The 22,765-nt window shown below is 49.0% G+C and overlaps 1 protein-coding gene across 1 annotated transcript in view; it reads left to right on the top strand.

Moving 5' to 3' along the window:
* The window catches only part of ttc6 (tetratricopeptide repeat domain 6), a 554,053-nt gene that overhangs the window by 321,982 nt on the left and 209,306 nt on the right, over positions 1 to 22,765 (top strand). Inside the window, exon 19 of the mRNA XM_072488749.1 lies at positions 3,710 to 3,792. Coding sequence (XP_072344850.1) covers positions 3,710 to 3,792 — 83 coding nt within the window. The remainder of the gene's footprint in view (positions 1 to 3,709; positions 3,793 to 22,765) is intronic.

Raw genomic sequence — 22,765 nt, 5'->3', positions numbered from 1 at the left:
AACCTCCTGCTGATTACCACGTATCTGCCACCATCAGCTGATGAATCGCTACTCCTCCATGTTGAACACCACTTGGAGGAAGCACTGAGGGTGGAAAGAGTGCAGAATATGCTCTGCGCGGGGTCTTCAATGTCTATCACCAAGAGTGACTCAGTAGTACCACCACAGACCGAGCTGACCGGGTCCGAAAGGACATAGCTGCTAGACTGGGACTACAGCAGGTGGTGAGGGAACCAACAAAAGGGTAAAACATACTTGACCTCATCTTCACCAATCTGCCTGCTGTAGATTCATCTGTCCATGACAGTATCGGTAGAAGTGACCACCACACAGTCTTGTGGAGACAAAGTCCATTTTTCACATTGAGGATACCCTCCATTGTGTTGTGTGGCACTAACCCTGTGCTAAATGGGACAGACTTCGAACAGATCTAGCAACTCAAGACAGGGCATCCATGAGGCGCTGTCGGCCATCAGCAGCAGAAAAATTGTATTCAACCACAGTCTGCAACCTCATGGCCCGACATATCCCCCACTCTACCATTACCACTGTAGTGATCTTTACATGGGTATGTACATAAGGGGTTAATGGGAAATTGAAAGACCACTAGGGGGCAGCACTGGCGGGTATAAAGGCAGACGCAAGCGGCTCTCTGCCTCTCTTGGTGATTAGACTGTGACGAGAGCAGGAGCATAGATCTAGCTCAGGGCTACTAGTGTGGTCAGACATAGCTACTATATATAAAAGTTGTAACCTTTCTACTGGTATTGATCTTAAAGTAAGAACTCATGCAGTTGTTAAATTCTGTTACTCAATAAACCTTTCAAAACCTTTGGACGACTTTGAGCCTTCTTCATCAAGGTACAGAACGCCTTTGCTGCAACTGGATTGAGTAATGCATGTTACCTACAGTTAGTGCTACCAACCACACTACAGAAAGGTAACAAAAGAACCACCAAGCCAGGGGATCAACCCTGGTTCAGTGAAGAGTGCAGGAGAACATGCCGAGAGCATGCCAGGAGCAACATCAGGCATACCGAAAAATGAGGTGTCAACCTGGTGAAGCAGCAACACAGGACTATTTCTGTGCCAAACAACATAAGCAGCAAGTAATAGACAGAGCTAAGTGATTCCACAACAAATGGATCAGATCTAAGCTCTGCAGTCCTTGCACATCCAGCATTGAATGGTGGTGGACAATTAAACAACTCACTGGAGGAGGCGGCTCCACAAATATCCCCATTCTCAATGATGGAACAGAACCCCACATCGGACTACAATCCAAATCTAAACACAATTGCAACTCCTACAATGCAACAATTCAACATACACGTCCCCAACACCCTAACACTCAATCACACTGCGCCCAACCCGTGTTTCTTAACAAAGGAGTCCGCCTCTCCCGGCGCATCAAATAAATAGTCCTTTCAATCAAAAGCCACTCTAAGCAGAGCCAGGTAGACCACACTGAACCGGACTCCACTTTTATACAGGGTGGCCTTGGCACTATTGAACGCAACCCTCTTCTTCGACAGCTCACTCTCATGTCTTTGTAGAACTTAATGGCGTAGCCTTCCCATTTAAAGTCTCGATGCTCCTTAACCCATTTCAGAACCCGCTCTTTCTCTTTGAAGTTATGGAACTTTGCTATTACTGTACGCGGTGAATCCTCAAGTAGAGGCCTCTACCGAAGTGTACGATAGGCTCGGTCCAACTCGGGAGGGGATGTGAATCTCCCCCTACCTCACCATCTTACATTTCTGCGAAGTACTACATGGGCGTTGGGCCTTCCATCCCCTCCATAATTCGAATGTTTTGCCTCCTGGACAGATTTTTTAGATCATTCACCTTGGCCTTCAACGCCTTGTTCACGTTGGCCACCAAAGACATCTCTGCATCCGGTGAAGCAATCCGATCACTGTGGCTCGAAAGGGCAACTTCCATATCTTTGAACATGGCTACATGGGCTTTCAGGGGTTCATTGGTCTTCTCCAGTACAGCCCAGGCCTCTTTCATTGATTTCTAGAGGTCCTCCAAAGGGGAGGCAGGGGTGTAGTAGTAGTGTCGCTGGACTAGTAATCCAGAGACCCAGGATAATAATGCTCTGAATACCAAGGTTCAAATCACATCATGGCAGATGGTAAAATTTGAATTCAATAAATATCTGGAATTAAAAGTCTAATGCTGACCATCAAATGGGCAGTTCCGATGAGGCCATGATCAGTCACTGAAAGAGGCAACACAGGTGGAGAAGGTAGTCAAGAAGGCATACGGCATGCTTGCCTTCATTGGCCGGGGCATTGAGTATAAAAATTGGCAAGTCATGTTGCAGCTGTGTTAGGCCACACTTGGAGTATAGTGTTCAATTCTGGTCGCCACACTACCAGAAGGATGTGGAGGCTTTAGAGAGGGTGCAGAAGAGATTTACCAGAATGTTGCCTGGTATGGAGGGCATAAGCTATGAGGAGAGGTTGAATAAACTTGGTTTGTTCTCACTGGAACGAAGAAGGTTGAGGGGCGACTTGATAGAGGTCTACAAAATTATGAGGGGCATAGACAGAGTGGATAGTCAGAGACTTTTTCCCAGGGTAGAGGGGTCAATTACTAGGGGGCATAGGTTTAAGGTGCGAGGAGCAAGATTTAGAGGAGATGTGCGAGACAAGTTTTTACACAGAGGGTAGTGGGTGCCTGGAATTCGTTACCGGAGGAGGTGGTGGAAGCAGAGACGATAGTGACGTTTAAGGGGCATCTTGACAAATACATGAATAGGATGGGAATAGAGGGATAAGGACCCCGGAAGTGGAGAAGATTTTAGTTTAGACAGGCAGCATGGTCGGCGCAGGCTTGGAGGGCCGAAGGGCCTGTTCCTGTGCTGTACTTTTCTTTGTTCTTTGTTCTTTGAGGCGGAGCTCCCATTGTAAAAAACAGTGCTATGTTCGGCCTCGGCAGCACATTCCCTGTCCAGGCCCCTTATTCAATGCATTGAATAGCCGTGCGTTTCTCGGCACTGCAAGTGCTGGGAAACCCGCGGCTAAACACACTCGCTCGGGGACTTTGTTCCCCTTTGGGAAGATTGCGCCCAAAGTGTGGTTAGATGGTGGTGGGGAACTCGCTGTCAGATCCTGTGGGAAACTCCCAGCAAAACAGATGACATTTAGGGTGGAATTTGTCGGCTGTTCATGCTGGCAGCATCCTCTGGTCCCACTGACGGCACCCCCCCCCCCCCCCCCCCCACCTCAGTGGGGGTGAGGTGTTCATTCAATGGGAAATCCCGTTGACAATGGCGGGACCAAAAGATCTCGCTGGTGGGCTGCCTCTGACACCAAAAAACACGTGGCGGGTTGCGCAGAAAATACCGCCCTAAGAAACTTTTCCGTTAGATCGCGCTCTCCGTGTCAAAATGGGACCATGGCCAGTTTTCTGGAGAGGCCTGATTCAGGCAAATTGAATCTTAAAGCATTGCAAAGCATTGTGGCGAAACTCTGAAGTAAATGGTTTGTGCGCAACTCAATTATGTTTGAAATTCCCTGGTCTTCTAGATTGATGCACTTGACTGCACCGGAACCTGGGAACTAAACTAATGGAAGGATGCAGAAACTCTACACTTAAAATCTAAATTTTGTTAGAGAAAGTTGTTACGAATAAGCAGAAAACAGTTTTTGGCTCATAATGATCCGTGATTTGTTTTATGTTTGAATTTGTTTGGCAGATCCACAATCTGAAAAGTGCATTGAAAGATATAACATGCGCCATCCACCTCCAGCCTCAGACACATTACTTCTACCTGTTAAGGTGAGGATGAAGGGTTTATTTTTTATAACAGCATTTTAATTGTGCTATGAAGCAAGTTAATAACCGAATCGGATCTTTATAGATGTGGTTATTTGGGTGGCATGGTAGCACAGTGGTTAGCACTGTTGCTTCACAGCACCAGGTTCTATTCCCGGCTTGGGTCACTGTCTGTGCGGAGTCTGCACATTCTCCGTGTGTCTGTGTGGGTTTCCTCCGGGTGCTCCGGTTTCTTCCCACAGGTCCCGAAAAACGTGCTGTTAGGTAATTTGGACATTCTGAATTCTCCCTCTGTGTACCCGAACAGGCAACTAGGGGTTTTCCATAGTAACTTCATTGCAGTGTTAATGTAAGCCTACTTGTGACAATAAAGATTATTAAATATTATTTAAAACTAAGGATTTTAATGTACACCATGGATATTCAACCCATGTCCATGAAGCAGAATGATTTTGTGATAGATTTTGCTTTATACATTGGCAGAGCAAACTATACTTTCTGTTTCCATTCTGTTTGGGCAAGAATTTTGTTACGCTATTTAAATTGTTCCTGTGCTCAACTACAGGACAATGGCTCTGAAAACTCAATTTCTGGAATTATGTGGTCAATGTTCTGTAAAATAAACATTGCTTAGCTCCATAAAGGTCTGAGTTCATATCTGTGTATACTTTCAACTTTTGGGATTTGAATGATGATAAGAGAACAATGAGAGTCTTTGTGCAACAGTTGTGAAGTGACTTAATATCAACCTTTGTTCCTTCATTGCATTGGGATAGCGGTCTTCGTAGAATCATAGAATTTACAGTGCAGAAGGAGGCCATTCGGCCCATCGAGTCTGCACCGGCCCTTACAAAGAGCACCCTACTGAAGCCCACATTTCTACCCTACCCCCTTAACCCAGTAACCCCCACTTAACATTTTTTGGACACGAAGGGCAATTTAGCATGGCCAATCCACCTGACCTGCACATCTTTGGACTGTCTTCTTCCATGTTGTCATTCTCCTCCTAATTGTACCGCATGAAGAAGAGGATTTCCACTTGGAAGTTCCTCCCTCGGGACAAAGCAATACTTGAGGAAAGTCAAGTAAAACTAGCACCAAAATCCCTTTTGATATGAAGGTCAAATACTAGTGTGCGTTACTTAGAGCAGGTTTGATGTTAGACATAAAAACATATAAAATAGTAGCAGGAGTAGGCCATTTGGTTCTTTGGGAATGCTCCGCCATACAATATGATTATGGCTGATCCTCTATCTCTTTGCCCTACTCCTGTTCTTTCCCCGTAAGTCTTTAACATTTTCAGAGTCTAGAAATCTATCTACTTCCTTTTTAAATATATTCAGTAACTTGGCCTCCACAGCCTTCTGTGGCAGAGAATTCCACAGGTTCACCACCCTCTGAGTGAAGAGGTTTTTTTTCCCTCCTCTCACTCCTAAATGGCATAACCAATACCCTGAGACTGTGACTCTTTCTTCTAGACCCCCAGCCAGAGGAAACAACATCCCAGCCTGTCCATTCCTGTCAGAATTATATACTTACAATTAGATCTCCTCTCATTCTTATAAATAGTCAGGTTACACTTGTCACCCTTTGGCTTACTGAAACTGTTCCAGAATCTACAGAATTTTGGAAGATGACATCTACGCATCTACTATTTCCATGACCTCCTCCTAGTACTCTGGGATGTTAGATTATCAGGCTCAGGAGAATTATCGGCTTCCAGTTCCATTAATTTCTTCAGCGCTATTTTTGAAGTAATAATTTCCTTCAATTCCTCCTTCTCACTAGACTGTTGCTTTCCTATCATTTCTGGGAACTTATTTGTGTCTTTCTCCATGAAGACAGAACTGAAGTAGTTGTTTAGTTGTTCTGCCCTTCCTTGTTCCCTATTATAAATTCTCCTGTTTCTGACTGTACGGGTTCTACATTGTCATCTCTAATCTTTTTTCTTTTTACATACTTATAGAAGCTTTTACGGTCTGCTTTTATGTTACTTGCAACTTTACTCACATCGTAATTGGTGATTGGGCGAAGAATCCACTCCAACGACCAACTCGGGGACAGCGCAGGTTTGATGCCAGTCAGCCATGTTCTGCCTCTCGGAAGTGTTGTAATCACATCGTGTGCCATTGCAATGGCGTTGGCGCGTCATTGACAGGCCCTCCCGCGATGCTCCGCCCTGGATGGGCCGAGTTTCCGACCGCGTGGTTGACATGTGGTCTGAGCGGTCCGGAACCCGGCATGGCGACTGCGGACTGTGTCCAGCGCGGCCACACTCGGCCGGGATCCATGCCGCTGGCCGTGGGGGGCTTCTGCCAGGACTGGGGGGACTGGTGGGGAGTGGCCAGGGGGTGGTGGGCCTGTGGTGTCGCGGATGGTGGGTTGGGTCCGCGCATGGCCAGCGCTACGTTGTACAGCGCGACCACTGCAGGGCGTTGCCATGCACATGTGTGGTCAGGGATCCTGCATTTTTGGCATGTGAGACTGGAATTTGACCCGGCGCCGCTGCTAGCCCCTCACCGGTCCCGGAACTGGTGAGGGTTCAGCGCCGATTTTGGTGTCGTAAAATGCCGGCGAGTTATCCATTTCAGCCGGCTGTTAGGAAAGGAATGTATAACTATTGCAATGCATATATTTGTTCCTTAAATATTAGCCATTGCCTAGCCACCGTAATGTTGGTTAAATTCCCCAGTCTATCTTAACTAAGTCACACCTCATACCCTCGTAGTTTCCTTTGTTTAGATTTAGGAACCTAGTTTCAGATCGGACTTTTTCATTTTCCACCCTGACGAAGCATTCTTTTTTAAAAATTATTTCATGGGATGTAGGCATCACTGGCTGGGCCAGCATTTATTGGCCATTCCTAATTGCTCTTGAGGGGGCACTGCTGTCAATCTGGAATCACATGTAAGCCAGACCAGGTAATAACAGCAGCTTTCCTTCCCTAAAGGACATTAATGAACCAGATGGGTTTCTACAACAATCGACAATGATTTCATGGTCATCATTAGATGTGTAATTCCTTTTTTATTGAATCCCATGGGGGGAATTCGAATCTGGGTCCGCAGAGCATTACCTGGGCTTCTGGTTTACTAGTCCAGTGACAATACCACTATGCCACTGCGCCCCGATTTCTAAAGGATCCTGCATAACAAGATTATTAATTAACTTCCTTCTCATTGCATAATCCCAAATCTAGGATATCATGTTCTCCAGTTTGTTCCTCGACATACTGGTCTAACAGACCATCTCATGCGCAGTCCAGGAATTCATCTGCCACAATATTATTGCTAATTTGCTTTGCCTAATCTATATGTAGATTAAAGTCACCCATGATTGCTGTAGCACCTTTGTTGCATAGATCTCTAATTTCCTGTTTAATGCCTTCCACCAAATTACCATTACTGTTTGGAGGACTAGCGACAACTCCCACTGAGGTTTTTTGCTGCTTGTTCCTTCTTAGCTCTGTCATGATATTCAGATAAACATCATGGTGCAAACAAACATACACACTGATGGACAGATTAACGAACCAATCAATACACACACAATATCACAGCCAATCACAAGCAAGAGCATGCACACTATAAAACGGGGAACACGACACTTCCCGCTGATTCCAGCAGGAGACAGCTCAGGGCACAGAGCTCACAGCAAGCCACTCAGACATTCACCATGTGCTGAGTGCTTCTCCAAGATAGTGTTAGGGCTGGGTCCACAGGTTAGAGGGTAATGAACGAACCACAGTAACCAGTTTACAGATGTTATTATTGTTAGTAATAAAACTGAGTTGTACCATCCGCAACCGTGTTGGTTCGTCTGTGTAGCAGAGCACCCAACATGACATGGTACCAGGATTGGAACCCAGTAACTGTGAGACCTACCTACACATCTTCAGGAATCTGCCATCTTGCGCCATGGACACCATCAGCCCGCCGCAGCCGCTCCAAATCGCTGGAAACCTCGGCGTCAACTGGAAGCTGTGTAAACAGCGCTTCTAGTTCTTCCTATAAGCCACAGAAAGGGCAAATCCTTCGGACACCAGGAAAATCGCCCTCCTCTGCACGGCAGGGCAACACGCCATCCACATCTACAACTCCCTGGTGTTCGCGGAAGGTGAGGACAAGACGAAGTACAAGACGGTCCTTCTCAAACTCAAGCAACACTTCAGCGTCGAGGTAAATGAGAGTTTAGAGAGGTACCTCTTCCAGCAGTGCCTGCAGGGTAAGGATGAGCCCTTTCAATCTTTCCTAACACACCTCCGTATCCTCGCGCAGTCCGGCGGTTACGAGGCCACCTCCGATTCCATGATTCGGGACCAGATCGTTTTTGGGGTCACCTCAGGCACCCTCCACCAGCAGCTCCTCAAAATTGAAAGCCTCACCCTAGCCACCGCCATCGAAGCCTGCGTCCTCCATGAAAACGCGACCAGCCGCTACTCCCAATTCCAGGCGGCCGAATCGGCACGGCAGGGGTCCTACGCGGCCGAATCGGCACGGCAGGAGTCCTACGAGGCTGAGCGGGTCCAGGCGATCGAGTTCCTCCCGGCCTGCGGCCCGGACGAGGGCGGCCATTTCGCGCACTTTCCGCGGCCTCCCGCGCTTGTACGTGCCAAAAGAGACATCGACGCAGAGGGACGTGACGTGCAGGCGCGCTCTACGCAGGAACGAACTGCACATGCCCGATGGCGCAACGAACGCCATGACGTCATGACGTGCGGCAACTGTGGATCCGCACATTTAAAGCTGCAATGTCCGGCAAAGAACCAACAATGCCTCTGCTGTGGCAAGATGGGCCACTACGCTACCTGCTGTCGAGCAGCTCAACCTGCCAACGCTCCCCAATTCCGACAGCCTCGCAGGGACGTGCGGACTATTCAGCCTCCATACTCCGAGTCATACCCGGACGATATACAGACCGGTGATACAGACGACCGGGACGCCTTCCGCGTTGCGGTCATTGACAGGAACCGGATGTCTCCAAGCAGGACCCACCAGCCGATGACAGTGAACAGTGTCAATCCAGGTGATGAATGGTGTGCCACCCTAACGGTCAACCGATCACCAATCACATTCCGTTTGGGCATTGGTGCCTCCGCCAACCTAACAGCATGGTCAGCCTTCGACGCCTTGAAGGTCAGACCACCAATTCGGGCATCCCGTTGTAAGAAGGTCGACTACAATGGAAACGTTATCTCGGCCATGGGATCCTGCCAGCTCCAGGTGACACACAATACACACACGGCCACACTGTCCTTCGAGATAGTTGGATCATCGAAGGACTCCGTGCTAGGCGCACAGGCATGCAAGGTTCTCTACCTCGTTCAGCGGGTACACGCTCTGTCTCCAGAATGCACATCAGACTTCCCGGATGCAGAATTTAGAGCACAGCTCCACTTGCTCCTCGCCCACAACCAGGAGGCATTCGAGGGCATGGGCACACTGCCCTATACCTACAGAATACGGCTCAAATCGGATGCCACCCCGGGCATTAACGCACCTCGCAGAGTCCCAGCACCACGCAAAGACTGCCTCAAGCAGCAGCTGCAGGATCTCCAGGACCAAGGGGTGCTATCCCGGGTCACGGAGCCCACGCCATGGGTCAGCTCCATGGTGTGCGTAAAGCAGCCCTCTGGCGAACTCCGGATCTGCATCGACCCGAAAAACCTGAGCAACAACACCATGAGGGAACACTACCCCATACCTAAATGGGAAGAGATCACGAGCGAAATGGCCTGGGCTAAAATTTTCACAAAGCTTGATGCCTCGAAGGGTTTTTGGCAGATCCAACTGGATCAGTCCAGCAGGAAGCTGTGCACATTCAACACTCCTTTCGGCAGGTTCTGGTATGACAGAATGCCGTTTGGCATCATCTCGGCATCCGAGGTATTTCACAGAATCATGGAACAGATGATGGAGGGCATCGAAGGGGTGCGCGCCTATGTTGACAACGTCATCATCTGGTCCACCACACCACAGGAGCACATCAGTCGTCTCCAGCGTGTCTCTGCGCGGATACGGGAACACGGCCTGCGCCTCAACCGAGCCAAGTGTTCTTTCGGCCAAACTGAGCTGAAGTTTCTGGGGGATCATATATCCCGGTCAGGAGTGCGTCCGGATGCAGACAAAGTGAGCGCCATTACAGCCATGCCGCAGCTGGCAGACAAGAAAGCAGTGCTACGTTTTCTAGGCATGGTCAACTTCCTGGGGAAGTTAATTCCCAACCTTGCCTCCCGCACAACGGCTCCCCGCCACCTAGTAAAGAAGTCCACGGAGTTCCAGTGGCTGCCCGCACACCAGAAGGAATGGGAGGAGCTCAAAATTAAGCTCACCACAGCCCCGGTATTGCCGTTCTTCGACACCTCTCGTGATACGAAGATCTCGACTGATGCCAGCCAGTCCGGCATTGCGGCGGTACTCCTGCAACGGGATGACACTGCATCATGGGCCCCGGTCGCCTATGCCTCGCGGGCCATGACCCCCACAGAACAGCTCTATGCGCAGATCGAGAAGGAGTGCCTGGGTTTGTTAACTGGCATAGACAAGTTCCACGACTACATGTATGGTCCCCCCCCAATTCACCGTGGAAACCGACCATCGCCCCCTGGTCAGCATCATACATAAGGACCTGAACGAGATGACCCCTCGCCTCCAGCGCATCCTGCTCAAGCTCTGGAGGTACGACTTCCAACTGGTCTACACCCCGGGTATGGACCTCATCATTGCGGATGCCATATCCAGAGCAGTGAGCAGAGTGCCCGATTCGGAGAGGTTCGTCTATCAGGTCAAAGCGCAGGTGGCCTTCACATCGGCAAATCTGCCAGCTGATGATTCAAGTCTGGCCCGTATTCGCCGGGAAACTGCGGCTGACCCCCTTCTACAACGTGTGATGTGCAAGGGCCCACAATTCTACAATGTCCGGGACGACTTGGCCGTCATTGATGGTGTCCTCCTAAAGCTGGACCGGATTGTGATTCCACACAGCACGCACAAGCTGGTCCTCGACCAACTACACAAAGGCCATCTGGGGGTTGAGAAGTGCAGACAGAGGGCCCGAGAAGCTGTATACTGGCCGGGCATCAGCGACGACATTGCCAACATGGTGCTCAACTGCCCCACCTGCCAAAGGTTTCAGCCGCGCAACCCCCTGAGACGCTTCAGCCCCATGAGTTGGTGACATCCCCCTGGGCGAAGGTGGGTGTGGACCTTTTTCATGCGCTTGGCAGGGACTACGTCATCATCATAGATTACTTTTCGAATTATCCAGAGGTCATAGGCCTGCACGATTTGACATCGTCCGCTGTCATCAGGCATGCAAAGACACCTTCGCTCGCCAAGGCATTCCGCTTACTGTCATGTCGGACAATGGGCCCTGTTTTGTGAGCCAAGAATGGTCTTCTTTTGCTGCTTCGTATGGCTTCACACACGTGACGTCCAGCCCTCTGCATCCCCAGTCAAATGACAAGGCGGAAAAGGGCGTTCACATCATCAAGCGGCTCCTCTGCAAGGCTGCTGATGCCGGATCGGATTTCTGTTTAGCCCTGCTGGCCTATCGCTCGGCCCCGCTAGCCATTGGCCTCTCATCAGCCCACCTGCTGATGGGTCGCGTCCTCAGGACCACTGTGCCATCCATTCTGGTCCCTACACCCAACTATGCTCCAGTACTCCAACGGATGCGACAGTAGCGTGCTCAGCAGAAGTTGGCACATGACACTCGGGCAACTGATCTCCCTGCCCTGGCGCCTGGAGACAACGTCCGCATCCACCTACCAGAGGGTGGCTGGTCGGCAACTGCCGAAGTTCTCCGACGTGTGGCTCCCCGCTCATTCCTGGTTCGCATGCCTGATGGCTCCATTCGCAGCCGGGCTCTTCGCCTGCTTCCGCGCTCGCTACGTGATCATACACCGGTGCCACGCCCTCCTGTTGTTCCCGATGTCGACTTTGTGGAGCTTCCTGCCACCATGCCCATTCCTCTGTCGCCTGTGGCCAGGCCCACTCCTCAGCCGGTGGATACTGACCCACCCTTGAGGCGGTCAACCCGAATTCATTGCCCACCTACTAGGCTGGACGTATGAGCCTGTTTGAACATTGGACTCACTGAAGTATTATGCCATAATGTTAATATGTTTCTCTTTTTGTCGTTACAGGAGTTCGTTTTGATGCTTGATGTTTTGTTTATGGTACAACCTCATTGTTATGTTGCACCTGACACCTTCCTATGTATATAGTTTAGCCTCATGTACATGTTGTAGATATTGCACATTCAGCTGCACTCAGTACACATCGATATTTATTCCCACATAGGCACATATTCTTGTAAAAAAGGGGGGATGTCATGATATTCAGATATTCAGATAAACATCATGGTGCAAACATACATAGATGGACAGATCAACGGACCAATCAATACACACACAACATCACAGCCAATCACAAGCAAGAGCATACACACTATAAAACGGGGAACACGACACTTCCCGCTGATTCCAGCAGGAGACAGCTCAGGGCACAGAGCTCACAGCAAGCCACTCAGACATTCACCATGTGCTGAGTGCTTCTCCAAGATAGTGTTAGGGCTGGGTCCACAGGTTAGAGGGTAATGAACGAACCACAGTAACCAGTTTACAGATGTTATTATTGTTAGTAATAAAACTGAGTTGTACCATCCGCAACCGTGTTGGTTCGTCTGTGTAGCAGAGCACCCAACACGACAAGCTCTACCCAGCCTCTATTTCTGGTCGCCTGACACAGGTTTACCCTGTGTCAGAAATCTGGTTGATTGATTGATATTTATTGTCACATGTACCGAAGTACAGTGAAAAGTATTTTTCTGTGGCCAAGGGAACGTACACGGTACGTACATAGTAGACAAAAGAATAATCGACAGAGTACCTTGACAAATGGTACATCACCAAATAGCAATTGGTTACAGTGCGGAACAAGGGCCAAACAAGAGCAGTATAGGGCGTTGTGAATAGTGTTCTTACAGGGAACAGATCAGTCCAAGGAAGAGACATTGAGGAGTCTGGCAGCTGTGGGGAAGAAGCTGTTCCTATGTCTGGATGTGTGGGTCTTCAACTTCTGTATCTTCTGCCCGATGGAAGAGGGCAAAGCCTGGGTGTAAGGGGTCTCTGACAATGCTGCCTGCCTTCCTGAGGCAGCGGGAGATGTAAATCTGGCCTTGAAATGAAATGAAAATCGCTTATTGTCACAAGTAGGCTTCAAATGAAGTTACTGTGAAAAGCCCCTAGTCGCCACATTCCGGCACCTGTTCGGGGAGAGAGTGGGATTTTCTGGTTGTGCCTGCCCCAGACCAGAAAATCGGACTTGAGGTCAACAGACCTTTAAGTAGTCCATCAAATTTTCTGTCCGGTCTGTGACGATTACCGCAGCAAGACCGGAACGTTTATCCTTATGACTGTATTGGTGTGTAACCCAGAGTTCTCCAAAAATGTGCTGGCCAAATATCATTTCTAAATCTATTATTACATTAATTTTCTATGTATTAATCAATTGCCTCCCCAAACATCTGTAAAACTTTGCTTTTTAAGGGAAAAATATTAGTGCTGTGGACAATTTATTTCATTTTATGTGGTATTTTGAATCATTAGTCTTTAGCATGGCTAGAATTTCATTGTGCACAGTTTAATTATTTAATTCAAGCCTATTAAAAACATGAATTAAAGAAAACTTCACTTCTGACTGGGGAATGGTATATTGAGGGAAAATTGCTTTTCTTGATTTATATTAACCTGGGCCTGGGTGTGCAGGGCACAATTTCAAAATGTGAAGATGCTGCAAGACTTGGAAGTATTGTGAACTTTGGGGCGGATAGTGATGGACTTCAAGCGGATATAGACAGGCTGAAGGAATGAGCAGGCACGCCCACTCTCCCCCCCCCCCCCCCACCCCCCAGCTCCCAGGTTTGGACTCGTCTGCACCTCCTCCCAAGTCCTGATCGGAAGTGCTGGAGTGGTGCTCGGATCATTCTGGCTGCTGGCACCCCTGGTATAATTTACTGTAAAAGTAAAGTAACCAGAATCCCAGATGACTAAAGGCCACTTTTCCCTTTGACGGGGAGAACTGACTGGTGGTGATTTAAGCTGAGGATCACTGCACCTCACGCAAGGGGCAAGGTTGAGAAGGCGGGGCATTCTTGAATAACCTCAGCCTTAACGGGAATTAAACCCGTGCTGTTAACCTCACTCTGCATCGCAGCTGTCCAGCCAAATGAGCTAAACCGGCTACATTTACTGTAGTGTATGCTAAGATACGAGGATTAGTTTGAATTTTGGTTGAATTTCAGCTATACTGACATTCTGGAATTATTTTCTTCTCAGAAAAAGAATCGTGGTGAGGAGTATGATTACATTAGCTATATGTTCCTGGATTACTACAACCATCTGACATGTATACAATCAGACATGCATAAGTTACACTGATTGGCTAGTTAACACTTTCAAACTGTTGCTGCAGTTTGTTTTGTAGCCACATGAGGGAGACTGTAGCATACAATTCACTTTCATTGATTGGATTGCAGTTACCCTCAGCTGAGTGCATACTGGAAGTTGGAGGTTGCTTAAATTCAGAAAAAAGATATGCTCAAAATGCAGTGCTGCGGAGATCTTTAAAAAATAAAGGATGTTGGGTTGATGAAAACCAAGCTGCTTCATAAACTGTTCTCCAGCACATTGTGAAAAATTACAGCAGACAACTTTTATTATCCTTTAATGTAATAAAACATCCCAAAAGGTTTGGGGTTGGAGCAGGGGGGCTTTGTGGGTGAGGATTGAGGCGGGCTCTTGCAGGGGGTCAGGGATCCGGGCATGGCAATGGTGCCGCTCCTATGACCCTAGGGAAGTATATGGTGAGTCCGGTGGTGGTGGCCACGTTGATGATTTGGAGACAGTTCAAACAGCATTTTAGATTGGGGGCTGGGTCAGGGGGGTTGCCAAACGGCACAAATCAGTCCGGCATCGCGCCGCCCCAAAGGTGCGGAATCCTCCGCATCGTGAGCGGCCGAGCCCTAACCTTGAGGGGCTAGGCCCGCGCCGGACTAATTTCCGCCCCGCCAGCTGGCGGGAAAGGCCTTTGGTGCCCCGCCAGTTGGCGCGAAACTGACTTTTCCAGGCGGAGCATGCGCGGGAGCGTCAGCGGGCGCTCACGGCATCCCCGCGCATGCGCAGTGGAGGGGGTCTCTTCCGCCTCCGCCATGGTGGAGACCATGGCGAAGGCGGAAGGAAAAGAGTGCCCCCACGGCACAGGCCCGCCCGCGGATCGGTGGGCCCTGATCGCGGGCCACGCCACTGTGGGGGCACTCCCTGGGGCCAGATCGCCCCCCAGAACCCCAGAGCCCACCCGCGCCGCCTTGTCCCGCCGGTAAGAGAGGAGGTTTAATCCATGCCGGCGGGACAGGCATTCCAGCAGCGGGACTTCGGCCCATCCGGGCCGGAGAATCGCCTGGGGGGCCCGCCAACCGGCGCGATTCCCGTCCCCGCCGAATCTCCGGTGCCGGAGAATTCGGCAACCGGCGGGGGCGGGATTCACGCCAGCCCCCGGCGATTCTCCGACCCGACGGGGGGTCGGAGAATCCCGCCCCAAGTCTTTGCTTCTGAGGGGAGTAGCTGTTTTTATCCCCCTTCCTTCACACCCTTTTGCCATTTCCTCTGGCTTTCTGCAATGATGGCTCGGAAGGGGGTCTCAGCACCTAATGGTCCGGTTGATGACCAGGTTTGACAGGCCACCTGAGCCCGTCCCAAATATCCCATCTCTGGCGGCGTTGGTTGCACATAACCTGTTCCCATATAAGGTAACAGTAGAAATTTTGAGTGACAGAAATTATGGCCTGTTCTGGGCTACTGACAATAGACCTGTGCAATGATCTCCCTGATGGGTGGGTAACGGGGCAGTTCCAGACATATTCTGGCAGTTTGTGTGTTGGTTGTGTATTTGACTAGTCAAGTCTGAATTCCAATAGCCTGCCTGAGGTTTGACTGCAGTATTATTTTAAAATGCCCAATTCTTTAATTTAGGATATCCATTTTAATCAGGCAAATTCTTTAATTTAAAATATCCAATTTTAATCGGGCCTAAATCTAGGCCTTGCTAGGTTACTACACCTTTATTGTGATTCAGGATCCTAGTCTTAGAATTAACCACTTCACTATCCATCATGATAAAGAATTCTATCAAATTCAGGTCACTCAACTCCAAGGGTTCTCTCACAACCATGTTGCCAACTAATCCTTTCTCATTGCACAACAGTCTAAGGTGGCATGTTGTCTTGTTGGTTTCTCAACGTATTGGTCCAGAAAACCATCCCTACACACTCCAGAAATTCCACCTCTATTGTACAGTGACTAATTTGACTCACCCAATCTGTATGGCAACTACAACATGCTGGCAGCCTACAAAGGCCGCATCTGAATATTGTGTTCAGTTTTGGTCTCCCTACCTGAGAAAGGGCATATTGGCACTGGAGGGAGTGCAGAGGAGATTCACTAGGTTGATCCAAGAGTTGAGGGTATTAGATTATGACGAGAGGTTGAGTAGACTGGGACTGTACTCATTGGAGTTTAGAAGGATGCGGGGGGATCTTATTGAGACATATAAAATTATGAAGGGAATAGATAGGATAGATGCGGGCAGGTTGTTTCCACTGGTCGGAGAAAGCAGAACTAGGGGGCATAGCCTCAAAATAAGGGGAGGTAGATTTAGGACGGAGTGTAGGAGGAACTTCTTCACCCAAAGGGTTGTGAATCTCTGGAATTCCTTGCCCAGTGAAGCAGTTGAGGCTCCTTCTTTAAACGTTTTTAAGAAAAAGATAGATACCTTTCTAAAGAATAAAGGGATTCGGGGATATGGTGTACGGGCAGGAGAGTGGAGCTGAGTCCACAAAGATCAGCCATGATCTCATTAAATGGTGGAGCAGGCTCGAGGGGCCAGATGGCCTACTCCTGTTCCTAATTCTTATGTTCTTATGTATGTTCTTATGAGTGCCCATCTCTTTTAACACTCTGGGATGCATCCCATCAGGGCCAGGAGACTTGTCTACCTTTAGCCCTATTAGCTTGCCCAATACTGCCTCCTTAGTGATTACAATCATCTCCAGGTCCTCACCTATCATATCCTTATTTCCGTCAGTCACTGGCATGTTATTTGTGTCCTCCACTGTGAAGACTGACCCAAAAAACCTGTTCAGCTCCTCAGCCATTTCCCCGTCTCCTATTATTAAATCTCCCTTCTCATCTTCCAAAGGACCAATATTTACCTTAGCCACTCTTTTTTGTCTTATATATTTGTAGAAGCTTTTACTATCTGCTTTTATGTTCTGAGCCAGTTTACTTTCATAGTCTACCTTACTCTTCTTTATGGCTTTTTCAGTAGCTTTCTGTTGTCCCCTAAAGACTTCCCAGTCCTCTAGTCTCCCACTAATTTTGCCACCTTGTATGTTTTTTCCTTCAATTTGATACTCTCCCTCACCTCCTTAGATATCCATGGTCATAGGGAGGAGGAGGAGCTGGTACACATCCCAGGTTCATCCACTCAGGTGACTCCAGGAGTGCCCTGTCCATTTGAATCCTCTCTTCCTGTGATCGCCTCAATTCCAGTTCTACAATCTAAGGAAAGTGACACTACCACACAGCAGGATCCTGAAAGCAGATCTGCATCTTGACCCTCCAGGGGACGCCACCCAAGGTAATCACAGACAACAGTGCATCGCAGTCAGCAGGCTTCCTTCACCTCTGCTGTAGATGTTGGGGAAGTACCAAGATATAGCGGCAGGATTAGAACAGTTAAGAAACTCTAGTTGCACAGCATGGGCACAGGTGTTAAGCACTTGTAGGTAACGTTCACCGGTGTAATTAAACTCTCACTAATTGCACCATTTCCATGGCTTCTTGTTTTGATGTTCCTGTAGTCCTGACCTGAAAATCTGATTACTGCACCAGAAAAAAGCATGGTTTTCAGTCCAGGACTTCCTCCATGTGCTTTGTGCAAGGTTCCCAGCACATTGGTGGTGTCACTTCACAGTGACTGAACACATCAGTCAGGCCTGTTTCTCATAAGGAATGAAGATGTCTCCCACAATGTACAGGATTAGTGTCACTCATTCCATTCATTGTCAATATGTGCTCTCTGCATCTTTGAGCTGTGGCTGGTTCCCCATAGCATTTTCCTCAGCCGCCAGTGAACTGAACCTCAAAGGTACAATTCATGAAGACGATGTTAGATCAAGAAAGATGAAACAATCCATATTGCATCACCCTTGGAAAGGGAGCTCACCTGGAGGATGTGTTTGGTGTAGAGCAGCTGAACATTCAGTGAGTGCATGGTGTGTGATCGGATATGTTTGCTGGGCTCCCCAGAGAAACCGCTCACAGGAGAATTAATCAGAAGCCCGTGCGGTTCATGTAGTTCACTGCTTGATGCCCCACAGATTTGAGTGCCATGTGAGTGCAGTCAATGGCTCCCTGCACCTCTGGAAAGCCAGAGATTTGTGCAAAGCCCATTGCTCTTGCATCCTGGTGTGCCTGATCCTGGTTGAAATGCACAAAGTTGGTGCCATCGTGGAAATTGCCTCTGTGACCTCTTGGATGCACGTGTATGTGGAGGTTTGTGAAATTCCGCAGAGGTCACCTGTGGGACCCTGAAAGGAGCCAATTGCGCACCATTATAACTTTCAAGAACACCGTCAATCTGTGATGACTGCCTCTGCCCACCACATTGCCCCAGACTTACCTTCTCTCTGTGAGGCTCTTTTAAGAAGCCCATGGCATAGCAGCAGAAGGCAGCCTCAGGAAGGTGCTAGTCACACTTGACAATCTTCCCCCACAGCCTCCCATGAGTGTTCCCTCAGTTCTCCGCCGAGCCTTCCTCCAGTCTCCCCTGAAACTTCCCTCTGATACACTGGAGCCAAACTCCTAGTGTGCTCATTTCTCATACTAGTACTTTGCAATCAACATCTCCCGCTACCATACCCTTCCAGTGTTACCCAAGTCTCCCAGTCAAACTCCCAGTCAAATGTCCCATGAACTCCTTTCATGAAAATGCCGCATCTCATGAACCTCCCCATACAAATTTCCAGGTATTTTCTACCTTACCGGAGTATAATCTGTGAGAAACTATCACATTAGTTATAACACTGCACACTGATAAAGCTGTTTCATTAACATGTTCTGTTCATTGCACCGTGCATGATAACAGTAAACTATACAGATCCACCATAGCCCCTCAAGTCATCCCCCCACACTGCCTGCAACACAACCCCTATTCTAAAAAAAAATTGGAAGCATCAAATTCTGATAGCTGCGATTTTCTAAAACTTCTTTATTTCAGTTATTGCAGTTGCTTCTGATCCTCAACAGCCTTGTGGATCAAAAAGCCCGCAAAAACTTACAGGCTTTGAGTATCAGAAAGAGCAATTGAGTGCACTGGTTTAAAGATTTGTATTATGGACATGCAAGTCCCTTGATGATTTTTGGAAGCTGGGGTTGAGGCAGGAGACAGGAGAGGGAGCTGAAATTGAAAGCAATTGCCAGCTACAAGTTGGAAGCATCTGCATCAGCTTCTGAAATCTGTGATGTTCTTAAACTTATTTATTTCAGCTGCTGCTGGAGACTCCGAGAGGAAGGAACCCTCAGCAGGATTTGAACTCTCGCGGGTGACCCCAATAGATTCCAATTCTGTCGCCTGAACTTCGACCATGGCTACAGCCAACTAGCCGGCAGCACCTAGTATTCCCACGCAGTCTCCCATCCAAGTACTAACCCGCCCTGAGTCTGTTTAGCTTTGGAAATCAGATGAGATCAGGCATTTTCATACTACTCTCAACAGCCTCCTGCCTCCAATTATTTTAATTGAACCAGATAATTAAACAAAATGAGGGTCAAATTAAAATGGGTAGCCCCTTAAATGGACGCTACCTTAAACAAAAAAAAACACAGAGACTTAAAACATGAAACAGAAATGTGATTACAAAGGTCAATAAAGCACCCCAGACCCTGCGGTACCCACCAGGCACAGAAGTCCTCGATGGTGCCCATGGACACCGCATGCTCCCACTCCAGGGACACCTCACCGCGAATGAATGCGCAGAAGAAGGGCAGATAGTCGGGCTGGATGACACCCTCGGTTGCCCACTGCCTGGACTTGTTTACAGCAAGTTTTGCCTGGCTCAGGAGCAGGTTCATGAGGAGGTCCCCCTCCTTCCCCGTCCCTCTCCATACCGGGCAGCTGCAGATCAGGAGTGAGGGGCTGAAGTGCAAACAAAACTGCAACAAAAGGTTTTTCAAGATACTGAAAAGTGGGTGCAGACTAAAACAACTTACAAACGCAAGGTCCACAGATTCCACAAGCCTGCAAAAAAAGCAAGCATCTCAGGAGTCCGTGAACTGGTGCAGTTTATGGTTGTATAGGACTGCTGCATACAACACCCTCCGACCCAGGTTCCCTAGATTAAGGGGGAGGACTTCTTTGGACAGGGATCTTCACTGGGGACCACAGTGCTGGATTCAACAAGGTGCGTCAAGGCCTGTCCAGGCGACGAGCGAGGGCAAGGAAGTAAAGGGTGTGCAGCAGCATCCAATACAGGAAACCCCTTTTGCAGTGTGAAGGGACACAGAGGGCATTTCCACGAGATGGCAAGGGTTGTGGGCCTCTGGTTCCCGAGGGGGAGTTTAGGGCTTGGGGCCAATGTGCAACTATGCCGGAGCAGGGGCACACTCAGGCGGGAGTCCTCTGCACACCTGTGCATCCTCGAGACCACGAGTGCCATGAGGTTCGAGCACAACTGTTTTGAGGTCATGGATGGCATTTGCCGCAAGCTGGTCATCCACCGCCGTGTGACGTGGGTGTTATCTAGCCCACAGCTCTGCCACTCAGCACGCCCCCCCCCAATCATGGTTACCCCGACAGCCACAGCCTGGCTCTCCGCCAGCCACCCAAAATGACGTTCGTGGGGGTGTAGATTCCTGAGCAGTGGCTCTCTGACGACAGCTGTTTCTCATCAGAGAGCCGCTACTCCTGACAGGGAAGAGCTGTGGTGCAAGGTGACCATGTTACAGACTTTGAGAAGGTCCTGGTAAAAGACGGGCAACGCCTGCAAGGAGTTATCACCCCTCAAGTCTACGAACAGGAGCTGAACATAGTAGTGCAGGCCGTGCACCTGGCAGAAAAATCACCAGGGCATATCATCTAGGCAGGTGATCAACGTGAAGTATTGCTGCAGGGTCTGAAGGTGGAAAATCACAACCTGGATGAGAAAGCACACCGGCACCTGACTGCCCTCCCTAAGTGGGAAACTCAGAACCTCAGCAGTGACCCAGTACAGTCTTTTGTCCCAGAAGAACTGTAGCAGCATTCTCTGGGTTTTATGACAAAATCAGAGGGAGGGGTCAAAGTGACCAGCCAGTACCATGTCATGGAGGCAATCAGTTGGTTTATGACCAGAACTCTGCCCCTGTAAATCAGCACTTGGAACAGTCCCGTCCGGCGTCTCAAGTGAGCGGTAACCTTGGCCTCCAGCTCCTGCCAATTCACCGGCCAGGACTCCTCAGCCAGGAAAAGGTGGACTCCCAAGGTAGAGGATGCTCGTTGAAAGGCCTGAGCTCCTCTGGAAGAGGGTCTATCTGCTACGGACCGATCAGGAGTCCGGAACACTCGGCGCAGTTGAACCTGGCAGAGGGTGCGGCAGAGTCGTTTCAGCGGGAGCGGTGCGCAAGTGATTTCTGGGAGGTAAGTTTATCCTTTAAAAGCACTTACCTTCACAGGAGCAGTCCAGTCGATTTCAGCGGGAGCGGTGCGCAAGTGATTTCTGGGAGGTAAGTTTATCCTTTAAAAAAAACCACTTCTTTTCTGTTTTATTTTTTTCAACCCACGGACTTCTGGGAAGACCCCCCCCCCCCCCAACCAATAAATTCTGGTGGAGAAGAAACCTGAGACACTACACGTGTAGTGTCTCCCACCCGCCCTCCTCCTCTAACCTAATAATAAGACCCATTGGTGTGAGGTAAGTGCCATATTGTATTATTATTAGCATTATTATATTATATTATCAGCATTGCGCAGGTCAAGGAGACACAGCCGGAGTGAGAGAGATACAGACAGTGAGAATTTGCTAGTTTGGTGCAGTAAGGTAACCAGGAAAGGTAAGTGGTTAATCTAATTGTGCTGTTTTTCAGTTAAAAGTGCAGGGTAATGTCTGATTGGCTGAAGCTGCCCCCACCATAAACTTAAATTAAACTAATTAATTAATTAGTGATGGCTGGTCAGGTGATGTGCTTGAGCTGCTTGATGTGGGAGCTGGCAGATCCCATTGCGAGCTGCAGCGACCACATCTGCAGTAAGTGTTGGCTGCTCGAAGAGCTCCGGCTCAGAGTTGATGAGCTGGAGTCTGAGCTTCAAACACTGAAGCACATCCGAGAGGGGGAGACTTACCTGGACACTGTGTTTCAGGAGGCAGTTACACCTGTCAGAGTAAGTAGTTTAAATCCTGCTAGTGGCCAGGGACAGCAGGGTGTGACTGCAAGTCAGGCAGGTAAAGGGAACCAGCAGTCAGGAACTCAGGAGCCTCAGCCCTTGACTCTGTCCAACAGGTATGAGGCACTTGCTCCCTGTGTGGATGGCGAACAGGGTTGCAGGAAGGATGAGTCAGCTGACCAAGGCACCATGGTTCAGCAGGCCATTCAAGGGGAGGGAGTAAATAGGCAAGTTGTAGTTGTAGGGGATTCTATTATCAGGGGGATAGATAGTATCCTTTGTGAGCAGGATAAAGAGTCCCGCATGGTATGTTACCTGCCCGGTGCTAGGGTGCGGGACATCTCTGACCGGCTTGAAAGGATACTGGAGAGGGAGGGGGAGGATCCAGTTGTTGTGGTCCATGTCGGTACCAACAACATAGGCAAGCCTAGGAAAGAGGACCTGTTTAGAGATTATAAAGAGCTAGGATTCAAATTAAAAAACAGGTCCTCAAGGGT

Source organism: Scyliorhinus torazame, chromosome 2 (genome assembly GCF_047496885.1).
Source record: "Scyliorhinus torazame isolate Kashiwa2021f chromosome 2, sScyTor2.1, whole genome shotgun sequence".
NCBI classification, from domain to species: Eukaryota; Metazoa; Chordata; class Chondrichthyes; order Carcharhiniformes; family Scyliorhinidae; genus Scyliorhinus; species Scyliorhinus torazame.
The sequence above is the reverse complement of the archived record's forward strand: the minus strand, read 5'-3'. Positions and strand labels throughout refer to the sequence as shown.